The sequence below is a fragment of the Epinephelus fuscoguttatus genome, linkage group LG19 (assembly GCF_011397635.1).
Source record: "Epinephelus fuscoguttatus linkage group LG19, E.fuscoguttatus.final_Chr_v1".
Lineage (NCBI taxonomy): Eukaryota > Metazoa > Chordata > Actinopteri > Perciformes > Serranidae > Epinephelus > Epinephelus fuscoguttatus.
Window position 1 is genome coordinate 23,087,369 of NC_064770.1, and position 12,747 is coordinate 23,100,115.

General features: G+C 40.2%; 1 protein-coding gene across 1 annotated transcript; it reads right to left on the reverse strand.

The window, feature by feature from the left end:
* Positions 1 to 2,964: 2,964 nt before the first annotated feature.
* On the reverse strand, positions 2,965 to 11,796 carry LOC125879009 (cytochrome P450 2K1-like). Its single transcript, XM_049560583.1, has 9 exons — positions 11,416 to 11,796; positions 11,140 to 11,302; positions 7,169 to 7,318; positions 6,862 to 7,022; positions 5,700 to 5,879; positions 5,470 to 5,611; positions 4,273 to 4,457; positions 4,005 to 4,146; positions 2,965 to 3,912 (listed from the first exon to the last, which is right to left on the reverse strand). Exons 1-9 carry the CDS (start codon positions 11,623 to 11,625, stop codon positions 3,725 to 3,727), a joined length of 1,521 nt encoding a protein of 506 aa, XP_049416540.1. The 5' UTR covers positions 11,626 to 11,796; the 3' UTR covers positions 2,965 to 3,724.
* Positions 11,797 to 12,747: the final 951 nt, after the last annotated feature.

A 12,747-nucleotide genomic window follows, 5' to 3' on the forward strand; every position in this document is an offset into this window, starting at 1 on the left:
TGTGTGCCAGTTTCGTTGTAGCGCTTGATGGTTTTTGCGACTCCACTTGGGAACACATTTAAAGTTTTTGCAATTTTCCGGACTTACTGACCTTCATTTCTTAAAGTAATGATGGCCACTCGTTTTTCTTTAGTTAGCTGATTGGTTCTTGCCATAATATGAATTTTAACAGTTGTCCAATAGGGCTGTCGGCTGTGTATTAACCTGACTTCTGCACAACACAACTGATGGTCCCAACCCCATTGATAAAGCAAGAAATTCCACTAATTAACCCTGATAAGGCACACCTGTGAAGTGGAAACCATTTCAGGTGACTACCTCTTGAAGCTCATGGAGAGAATGCCAAGAGTGTGCAAAGCAGTAATCAGAGCAAAGGGTGGCTATTTTGAAGAAACTAGAATATAAAACATGTTTTCAGTTATTTCACCTTTTTCTGTTAAGTACATAACTCCACATGTGTTCATTCATAGTTTTGATGCCTTCAGTGAGAATCTACAATGTAAATAGTCATGAAAATAAAGAAAACGCATTGAATGAGAAGGTGTGTCCAAACTTTTGGCCTGTACTGTATATATATATATATATATATATATATATATATATATACAGTATTTATATACTATATAAACATACTGTATAAACACCATATACACAATACAAAACACAGTATAGCATATTATGTATAGCATAATATGTAGATCTGAGGTTTGCTCAAAACAAGGGCTAAAAATACTATTGTTTACTAAAGCGTACTCTTAGATTAAATACTTACCTGCTGTATTCTATTGCCCATACTTTTTAACTACACACTGCTGATTTATGCCTTTTATTATTTTACTTCTTTTCTTATCCTGACGGTTCAATGTATTGAGCCTGTTTTTATTTTATGTTACTGTATTTTATTATTATCACTATCATTTTCAATTTCTATTTCCCTTTTCAATCGACTGTTTTTATTGTTTTAAATTGTGTCTTGTTGCTTTTAATGTCTCTGTAAAGCACTTTGAATTACCTTGTGTTGAATTGTGCTATACAAATAAACTTGCCTTGCCTTGCCTTGCCTTGCCTAGCACACCTTTGTGCACATATTCACTTTTCCACCTGTGCTGCAAATATCCCCTGCTGCTCATCCTTCTGTATCTTTTTCAAATTATCTTGACCACAGTCCTATTTTCATAGTTATAATACCAATACCAAAATTAATTTCAGTGTTTATGTAAATACTGAAAATGTTTTACTACTTTTGATGGATCACAGCAGTCAGTGTAATAAGAATAACTTTACTAATCCCCGAAAAGAAAATTTCAAAGAAGTCTGTAAGATCATCTATTTAACAAAGAATTATTAAGTCTGATGGCTGTGGGTATAAAAGAGAGTGGGTGTGTGTGAGAAATAAACTCAATCAACAATAGAGCTTTTTCTTTATTAAAATATATTAATAAATTTATTAATATGCTGTACTATGTTTTGTATTGTGTATATTGTGTTAAAGCAGTATATATATATATATATCCATCCCACTCTGGGGTTGAGGTGAATAAAATAACTGTGTTGTGACCTAAATAACATGCTGTTGCTATCTGCAGAAAGTATTAAAGCATGAAATCCCGCATTTTTAATGTACGAAAGCATCCTGTATCATAACTACATGTGTGCCGTTTGTAACAAACCAAACCGCGTGAAAATCAGTTGAAAATTCAGTGAGTTATTCTATTTTACTTGTGCATACAGCTCCTTCCTCAATAGAAGTGAATGCACTGTGGAGGTGAAGCGAGACCCATCCAAGATGGCGGCCGGCGAGGACGCGCTCAGGCAGTCGATGTGGCGTCTATGTACATATGTCTATGGGTGAAACTACGGCCCAATTCCAATCCGGTCCCTAAAGACTCAAGCCCTGAACCCTCACTGACTTAACTGACGTCAACTGTAAGTGACTGAGTGTGAGAGTCTGAAAGGGCTCCGGATGCTACAAATAGGAATGGGACAGCACTTATACCCCTCTCTACAAAATGTTGTTAACATTGGCGGCTCTGGGCGTGATCATTTATCGGTTATTGTCATCATATAGCCTATTCCACACACTCCCAAGCGTCTTTGGTAGCACTTCTTTACTTGTTTTTTAGGTGATGCAGGTACAAAACAAGTAAAAGACATGGCAGGGACAACACTATAATAATTCTTTTGTGATAGCAGCAAGTAATCAAACAGTATATAGAAATATAAAATATATACAAAAATAAGTAGTACTAAAATTTAAAATATTCAAGATAAATAATACAGGAAAGAGTATCGTGTCTTCCTCTTTAAGATCAGTTCAGTAAATTTAAAGTTAAATGAAACTGCAGGAGTACTGTGTCTTCCTCTTTAAGTTCAGTTCAGTAAATTAAAAGTTAAATGAAATTGCAGGGGTTCCCCTTCCTCAGTCGCCCCCAGATCCTGGAGAGGGGGCTGATGGATGGAGGCCACTACCTGCTGTTCCAGACATGAGAAGACAGCGATTTACAACTGGTGGTAGGCCTCTGAAAAAGTACCAGCAACCTCTGGACAGTTCAGATGAACACCTAAGCACAAATAGTGAATACACTAAAGAAACTGAATTGGCTATTTCCTTTGGTATCTATTATTCTAAGGACTATACGAGTTTATTTGTGCTTTTAAGAGTGTTTTTTTTTTTCCAGAGAAAAGGAATATGAACAAGTCAGTGTGTACCCCCCTTCACATCTGTTATACCATTCATTAATGAAGATGCTGCCACCACCTTTCAGCAGGGACCACAAAGATGACCATGCATGAAAAGTTAGCTAGAGAACTGATTTAATATGAGCATAAGTGAAACGTGTGAAGGAAGAGCATGAAATGAAAATGAGAATTCTACATCTTAAATTGGAAATGAAGTTGGAGGAGAGAGTTGTGATCCAAAAAAGATACAGTAATGAGACAACTGTGAATACCAGCAACAATGAACAATGTGTAAAAAAGAAATGTTTTATTTGGATATTCATGAGTGTATTTTAATCACCATAAAGTAACAGCATCGAAGCAAAAATACATTCCATTTATATGCATCTCATCCGTCTGAAGTGCTGCAATGTGAAAGCATCATCCTCAAAGTAATTCTGTGGATTAGTCCTATCAACAAGTGCTTGTCTGGCTCTGTTTAGATATACCAAGTAGTCCATGCTCCCTCACAAACATTGTTAAGCAGAACCTGTCTCCTTGGAGGATTAATTTAAACTTAAATTCAGTCCTAGAGTAGATCTGATCCTCCCTCTTGCAACCGATTTAGTCTAATTCACAACCGGCTAAATCTACAAGTATTTTAAGATATATCTGTGCAAGTCCCTGTACGTTAAAGTGTGCATTTTAGTCTGGCACTAGGCTTAAACCTTGTCTGTGAAACCAGCCCTATATTTTCTAGTTAAATAGAGTCTCTTGATCTGCAGCCAGTGTTTGATTTGTCTGCTCTAGGCTACCGGATAACAACATGACAGCCTCCACAGAAGAGGGCATATATTTAAGCATGTCAGTGTTTCCACGTGTATGACAACATTCATTATCTCATATCTCAGAGTCATTCAAGGTAACGTGCTGTCTCAGGTGACTGAAGTTAACTGTCTCCTCATGGTATTCTTACAGATGGAGACATCTGCTGGCTGCTCAGTATGTTAGGCCCCGTGTGAGGCTGAGTAAAGGCAGTAATAGTGCCATGCTCCAGCTCTCTTCCTCACTGGCGACTGACGGCACACAGCTCATGAGGTAAAGGGCCGAGGGTGAAGCCCACAGCTGGTGTCAGATCCAGTTCATCCTCTGTGACTCCAGGTGCAGGAGTGAAACGAAAGCGCTGAAGGAGGGAGGTGAAAAAGAGGAACAGCTCCATCTTAGCCAGACTTTCCCCAAGACACGCCCTGCGACCTGCAGGAATGAAGAGATTTGCAGTATGTGTGAATCATGCTGTGAAAATATCTCTGTATACCCTGAACAACAAGAACTTGACAAAGTTGTACCTGCAGAAAAGGGCATGAACGCATCTCTCCTGGTAAATTTACCCTCTGCATCCAGGAAGTGAGAAGGGTTGAAAGTGTGTGGGGTCTCCCATTCGCTCTCATCATACAGAACAGAAGTAAGAAGAGGAAACACAGTAGTCCCCTGCAGCCAAAAGAGGAGAGCAAGGTGTATCATATAAAGTCACTTTTTCAAGTTTAATGAGATGGATGAACATTCCATGAATTATTGTTCTTTGTGGAAAAGTGCTGAAACATCTGAGCGCCTCACTGCTCTGATAAAGTAGCCCTGGAAGGTGACGTCTCGGCTGGTTTTGTGAGGAAGGGACATGGGGACGATGTTGGCCAGTCTCTGTGTCTCATGGATGACAGCGTCAGTGTAGGGCAGATTTTTACGGTCGTCCACCTGGACCACACGACTTCCAACCACCCTGTCCATCTCCTCCTGGACCTGGTCTGAAGACACAAAATGATACATTTTAACATGAGTGTACAGCCAAGCTAGCAGCTCTGTGAAGCTGTACTTTTGGCTGAGGGGAATGTTATAAATTACAGTATTGGACAAAAGTTAAGGGACCATCAAAATAATTAAAATTCATCCTGAGGGGGGAATGAATGTGTGCACAAAGATTCATAACAATCTAACTGTTGTTGAGACATTTCACTCCAAAAAACAAATGTCAACCTCAAGGAAGCTGTAGAGGAAATAATAACCCAAAATATGGATTTTTAACTAGATGGTGAATTGGAGAACAAATGAGATATAAAACTTGGGAGTGATACACTTGAGTTTAAGCTCTTATCTGTCTTCCCTCTGGTTTGAAACTCCGGTGATACTGTGATGTATCAGATCAGTCCGATCAGCTGCAGTGCTGCACTGTCCAGTCAATAACTGATATCCAATCAGAGGGGTGTGTCGGTTGATAAAAGACTTCTGCAAAGGCTGCACTGGTGTATCCTCACGTCCCTCTCCTCTGTAGGCCTCCTCTCTCCACGACTTCTTGACTCCCCCGAGTATATTTAACTAATTGAGACATCCTTCAAGATGGTGGGTGTCAATTGAATTCTGGGTCAAGTGATCGAGGATAGAGGAGTTGAGGAGGGATATTGGGATGGACCTTATATTACACTGACTTTCTCTCAGTCTTTTTGGAAATGTTTCCCTTTAATTGACAAATTATGTGATTATTAACCAGCTGTACATTTCTGCTTTGTTTAAACTCAAACAAACTATATATATTGCAGTCCAGACAAACTGAGTCTTATATATCCTGGAACGAGTATGAAAAGTCACTAAAAAAAAACAATTTGTGGAAATAAAAAGTAAAAAAAGACTTAGAATGTTACAAAAGACACCATCACCACCATCACCACCATCACCATGCTCAATGTCTGCACAGCTTCATATTTTGTTAAACTGCTATTGCTGACAGGAAAGATCCACAAGCCTCATCTCCGTCCTCCTTACCTTGTATATGTGGATATTTAGCCATAAGCAGCAGAGCCCATCTCAGTGTCGTCGCTGTGGTATCAGTACCAGCAGCAAACAGGTTAGTCACTGTATACAACATGTTCTTCTCATGGTAGTGAGTGTTTGTAACAGAGGAGTCCTGACAGAAAGAACACCCATGTATCATTAAAATTTTTTACTTTATTCTTCTTTCTGTCAAATGAAAAACACAAAGGATGTCGTCTCACCTCTTCTTTCTGCTTCCGTATCAGAAAACAGTCCACAAGTCCCCTGCAGATGTGAGGGTTCAGTGTCTCTTTCAGACTCTTTAATAAATCGTTGACTTCTCTTACAGTTGTCTCAGTATTTTTTAATACCAGCTGTCGGCTTTTTACCCAACTGACCAGCCTGGGAAACATGTTGTAAAGCTGCAATAAAACAGTCAGTTTGGTGCAATCAGTTCTGTATGCTTTTTTCTGTTTCCATTGTGAAAAGTTGTGGATGGTACCAATGGAACCGTTCTTTACCGTCCCCATTTTTGGTCCCCCCTCTGTTGGGGTACCTAGCACACAGATCTGGTACTAAAAGGTGGAGCTGTGAACACTGCAGTCCGTTGATTGGTCAATAGAGGACGGTCACTCTGCTCAGGGCTGAGTTGTGGCTGGTTTTGAGGCTCATGGAACCACTGTTCATACCGTGGAGAGTTTTATTAGACTGTAACTATAAAATGAAAGGATGTTTTGCTGCCTCTCGCAGCAGCTGGAGTCTGAGAAAAAATAACTTAATTCACTGGCCCGACTGCCGGAGACTTTTAAGGTGGAAAGTCTACTTGTAATGTTACTCAATGCATGAGCTGACGATGTAAATCCATCAACACACCTTAAATTTCAGGATGACAACTAGTTTTCATTGTCTCCCTTGGATGACATACACTTTTAGTAATGTGTGGATTTTCAGTCATTTAGAAATATATATTAATATATATATATATTATATTATACATATTTGTTCTGTTGGCGTGCAGCCTCGTTCTGTGGGTGGGAAAGTAGGTGCAGACTTCCATGTGTGTCACCAGTAATGAGGAAATACAGTGAGTGCTGGACAGAGCAGTGAGTGACAACAACCCCGCCCATATTTAAGAGTACTGTTTATGGTGGAAACTCTAGGGTCTGGGTTCCATGTCTGAAGGGTTACCTTTGGTTCTAAAGGTACCATATTGAAAGTGTTTGGTGGAAACGGGGCTTAACTGGGAGAAGTTTCAACTGGTTACAATCTGCAATCCTCACCACTAGATACCACTAAATCCCCCAAAATCTTAGACACTGCTACTTAATTTTGTCATAGATAATTTGTCAGTTACTACAGATTGTGTGTAATCTTTAAACAGCAGCAATTTTATACGAAGCCCACCTGGATTTCTGCAGAGCCCACAACACGTATGTTCTCGTTGGCTCGTGTCACCATGTTTGTGAATTGAGGATCATCATATTCAAACCTGCTTCCATACACAATATTGCAAATGATATTGGATGTTGCATAATTCACCAGGCATGCTGTATTAAATGGTTTCCCTGTAAACAGGCAGTGAGAAATAACAAAATCATTAGGACTAAAGTACACAATGACAAATACAGTTTTGTACTAATAAACAAGTGACGTACGCTGGCTACAAAAATCAGAATGTCCTGTCGTGTGTTGTCACTTAAACACCACATACCTTTATGCTTTTCGAACATTTGGATCAGATGGTGGCATTCCTCCAGGATTTTATGTTCAGCCATTCGTTTGCCCATCCCAAAGTCTCTCAGGGTGGTGAGGGCAAAGCGTCTCATCTCTTTCCATGATTCTCCATTTGCAAACAGAATTCCTGTTAATAAACGTGACATTCAAGTTAAATTTAACCTGCACAAGTCCTGTATATATTTGATACTGTACTCAGATTTGCTAAGTTAAATTATGCCATAACATAACCAAAAGGAAAATGGATGGATTTCTTGTTAATTTTGGTCTATACGGTGGAATTTATTCAATGGTTGGAGGAAGATGAGGCTGCTGCTGCTTTTGCTTTCGTACATACTGGACACACACATGCTCTATATGTATTCATTTATATGGGCTAATATCTACAAAAAAACAATCCTGAAAATACTAGATAGCATTATATGTAAATATGCACATACTGGAAGCAACATTTCTTTAAACTATTATATCTGAAACATATTTTTTTCTTTATTTAAATGACCTGAAAAGCTGATTGGCAAAAAGCCACCTAAAAACTGGTTATTCCCAGTGATCTGTAAATTCTTCATCATTCATGTAAAATAACACAATTTGTGATTACTGCTGTAATGCACATGCGCAAGCTTGGACTAGTTCAAATGTACAGACATTTTGCGGCTCACCTATGGGCTCACCGGACTCTTGGACCAAAGGGAAGGAGCTGGCAAAATAAACATGAGTCTTCATATACATACTAATAAGTACCTGTGCTACTGTATTTCAATAAAGCAAATTAGAAATTAGCATTATTTTGATTTTGTTTTATTTTATGCCGCTCACGATGCGTGCTATGCTGCCGTCGTGCCAAGCTAGCTTGGTGTTAGCATGCTAGCTTGTAGCTGTAGCTGTCAGGGGGGACTGGACATGAGAGGGAGTAAATAATATTACAGCAAAGTGATGTGGAAACAAATGTTTGTCATACAACATACAAACAATTTAGAGAATAGTACTGTGAAATGTAATATGGTTTATCCTTAGTCGTGTATTTCATACTGCAATTACAGAAATTACAGTTATGCTCAAAGATATCAAACCCATGATGGACATTCGCCCTTGCCTCAGTAAAAATATATTTGTTTATAACACAGTCTTTATTACAACAATACCATTTCTTTCATTACAGGTTTCCACCATATCAAACTTCTTCCTACAGCCAGAGGGACAAACCAGAGGGACCCTGCATCAATTATGTATTTGTCTATTTCATTGTATTTAAAAAGCATTTTTCATGAATTGTTGCTTAATAAATACAAATGTATTGTAGTATATGTCATATGGTCTTCTTTATCTTTTAAGTGGAAGTTATTAATGTGTGAATATGACTAAGTATATAACCTGTATGCTGCTATACACATACCACGTTTACAGTTTTTTATTAACGTTACAGTCAGCATTGTGAGGTTTAGAAGGTATTCAGAAATGGTGCAAAAGTGAAAGTTTTTTCACCGACTATTTGAAGACGTGAATTGGCCTGTTATGTTTAGACCATATACCACCAGGACTTACAATTTTGCATTTCAACTGAGAAATATGGATGTGATTTCTTAGGCTCCAAAATTGTAGATCTGTTCTGTACGACATCTATTGCACGTCTGTCCGTCCTGGAAGAGGGATCCCTCCTCAGTTGCTCTTCCTGAGGTTTCTACCGTTTTTTTCCCCCAGTAAAGGGTTTTTTGGGGAGTTTTTCCTTATCCGCTGTGAGGGTCATAAGGACAGAGGGATGTCGTATGCTGTAAAGCCCTGTGAGGCAAATTGTGATTTGTGATATTGGGCTTTATAAATAAAATTGATTGATTGATTGATTGATTGAAAATGACAACTATTAGCTAGCATGCTAACAACAAGCTAGCTTGGCACAACAGCAGCCTAGCCCGCATCGTGAGAGGCATAAAATAAAACTAATAACGCTGATTTCTGTTTTGCTTTATTGAAATACAGTAGCACAGGCACTTACAAAGTATGAAGGTAGCGTGAAGAGTCGCCTTTATTTCGTCAGCTCCTTTTCCTCGGTCCGACAGTCCCGGTGAGCCGCAAGATGTCTGTACACTTGAACTTGTCCAAGCTGTAACGGCAAACTAATTGTGCATGCGCATTACAGCAGGAAACGCAAATCATGTTCTACATAAAGATCTGAAATTAAATTTTCTTGTAATTTTGACTTGTTGTTGATGTGACCTCATTTTAGCTGGTTGAAAAGAAAGTGAAAAAAGGTCTTAGATGTTCAGGCTGAATATCAACCAGTTTTCAAGTAGAAATCAACTGTTGAAATTCCAGTTGGTGCTCAGTGGGGCTGTTCCGAGCACTGATGGACTCAGGGGGAGGTCAGGGCTGCCCTCTTGATTAACATAAACGAGAGGATGTGCCCTTTTGGCTTCCCTCTTGAGTGATCAAAACAAGACGATGTGCCCTATTGAATGAAAACGAGTGGATGTGCCCTTTTGGCTGCCCTCTTGTCCCCATGTCATGCAGTAGGTACCCTTTTTTCCTTTTTGCCCCTGCCCTTCAAACATCCTGAGTCTGTCACTGGTTCCAAGAGTGGATTTACCTGCTGCAGGTGAGAGGAGGTAGGCTAATGCTATTATGTTCACATTGCATAGGGTTACGCATGAAAGCATTGCTAGAAAACAGCAAAAACAATCAATAAACCATTAGGAGGTGCACAATATCAACTGATTCAGCACTGATTAGAACAAGTCTATAGACTGATTACCTATTTTCATCAGCCGGATGAATTGGACATTGGTTTATTGTTGTTGCCCAGAAGACGCGTCTGAACAAGTTCTCCTCATTTGCCCCTCAGAGGCCTAAAATGTACCTTTTTTTTAAAGACTCTACGCAACCTGTAATATATTTTTATTAGATTTTGTGCCTACATTTGTTCTTCCCATACATCAAGGAGATACTGGCTATGAATGACAATGGTAGTGTTAGTTATTGTATGACCCCCGATACATGGTCTTGTCTAATAAGATAATCGTCTCATATTCCTACAGTTGGGACATTTGTGGTGTTACTGCAGTAAAGAGGATAGTTTTAATATGAAAAAGAGTGAAATAAAAACCTCCACTGCCTTTTTTTCCTCTCTTCGTCCACATTTCATGCATGTACTCCATCACAAATAATGGCAGCGGTAGAATTCAAAGGCTGGAGACACGTTTCAATCAGGCAGATAAACATTCATGATATTGAAAATCTTTTAGACAGCACTGAAATACATTTTCTACAAACTACTCTGGTCATTATACTCTCTCCAAATCTCTCACACACACATCTCCTGATGTTTCAGAAAAAGACTTCTACTTAATGAGGCAGTAACAAATCAAGTGACACTTCAGGCACTTATAATAACAATCTGAGCCACTCTGTGTCAAAAAGAACCACAGTGACGATGTTCAGTTGCCCCATGTGTGCTTCAATTGCAGCTCATTCTGTGGCTGCAGGTTGCTGCCGGCTCTCTCAATACTGGATCAGTTTAAAAAATTGCTGTTCACAGCTGCCCCTTTGATCAGTTTAAACAGGGAAATAGGGTCCAGGTTGAAAATGCCAAAGTTATCCTTTAAGCTTATGTTGGTTAGCGGACTCAACAGGGACTAGGGTCTGTTGCTAGGTCGTTACTATGGTTAGACCTACTTGCTGGAGTAATTTAATTACATATAGAAGTCTACTGATGTGACTGATTCTTTTCCAGTTATAAGTCAGAACCCATGTGGTTCCATAGAAATGGAGCGAATAGTTGCAAAAAGTTTTTGAGAGCCAGTTGCCCTCAGCATGATTACATCTTGTTTAGATATTTTATTTCGTTGGTAATATTTGTAAAAATCACAATATTACACAGGTGCCTTGGTCATGATTTTGTGCTGATATGCAAACAAACTGTGTATCAAAAGATTTAGTAAAGGTAGGTCTTACCGTGACCAAAACTTGTATCATAAAAAATCGGGAGAATTTCTCTGTCTCCAAACTCTTCTGCGTAGCTGACCAGAGCTTCTTTGACTGTCTTGTAACCTGCCAGGACCACCACTTTTTTGGGTCCAAGGTACACTGTAAACACCGACCCATGTTTCTTTGAAAGCTAGAAAAATTAAAAAGTAGTCAAATGTGTCAGAGACAGTATACGGACATTCAAATGAATCCTTGTAGCTGTTACAAAATGTGCTTATTTTAGCATAGGAGTGCTTAACTTACCTGAAAGAGGGTTTTGTAGGGTCTGCTGAGATCAAGCTGCAACAGGTTGCCAAGCAGGGGAAGAGGCCTTGGCCCCGGAGGCCCCTTCCGCATCTCCTGGGAGGTGACACTGCTGGAAACAAGATAGAGGACGAGCAGGAGAACAACAACCCCCAACCAGGTGGTGGGATTGGAGAAAAGGAAGAAAATAAAGTCCCCTAAAACAGACATTCCTCTGGCTGTCGATGACGCTGCTCTCACTAAGCCCTGCAGTTAACAGAAGGTGTTTACACTTCCGAACATGTCCTTAAAATGTCCCTGCATGTGATGTTACAGGGTTGGGTTTCCCACCCGCCCTCCTGGACTCCGCTGACTCACAGGTGAGCCAGACCTGACAACAAAAGGAGAAGAACTTGTTTGGTGGAGACTCAAAGCATAATAGAATAGGTTACAGGAGTGAGGCAGCCACAGGCTTTTGTGCCAAGCACCCTCCACCATAGACTCGGCATGATGTGGAACTCCTGGCATCTCATCTGATTGGACAGCTCATTAGATGTTAATAACAAATCCTTGGCTTCAGTCATCACAAATAATTAAAGATCAAACAGTTTCCACATCCACCCCTCAATGTGTCAAGGCTGCCCTCTTAGCCCCGCCCTTTGTGCCCTTGCAGTGAAAACTTTAGCTCAGGCTGCAAGGCAGGATTAAACTGTAAGTGGTTTAAGTGTCGGCATAAAATCTCACTTTATGCCGACGATGTCTTGTTTAGGCATCCCATTATCTCGAATGGCTTGAAATATAGATAGCGTATATAGCTGCTGTAAATGGGGGAAAAGCATGTCCTCAGACCCCCCTTCTACCTGACCAAACAATTGGGGGACCGACCCCAAGGCGTTCCCAGGCCAGATGAGATATCTAATCCCTCCAGTGTGTTCTGGGTCTGCCCTGGGGCCTCCTATCAGTGGGACGTGCCTGGAACACCCCCAAAAGGAGGTGCCCAGGAGGGATCCTGCTCAGATGCCCGAACTACCTCAACTGACCCCTTTGGATGCAAAGGAGCAGCGGCTCTACTCCGAGCTCCCTCTATAAATCTGAGCTCCTGTATGACAATATTAAGTGTATATCGTAGTTTGAGAGGCTTGTGTTTGTTAAGGTGGTCGTACAGAACTTTTTTGTATGGAGTGTCTTCCGCGACGAACTCAATACAGCGTTGCACATGGTTTCATAACCCACTTACGCTCCCCGCTAGTTGGTTTTAGATGTCGCTTAATGTGGCAGACCTGAAGTGTAAACATGGAAACGGAGTGACGATGGGTAGGGAGAGGACATAGGAAGTAGTTTGGTGAAGGCCCC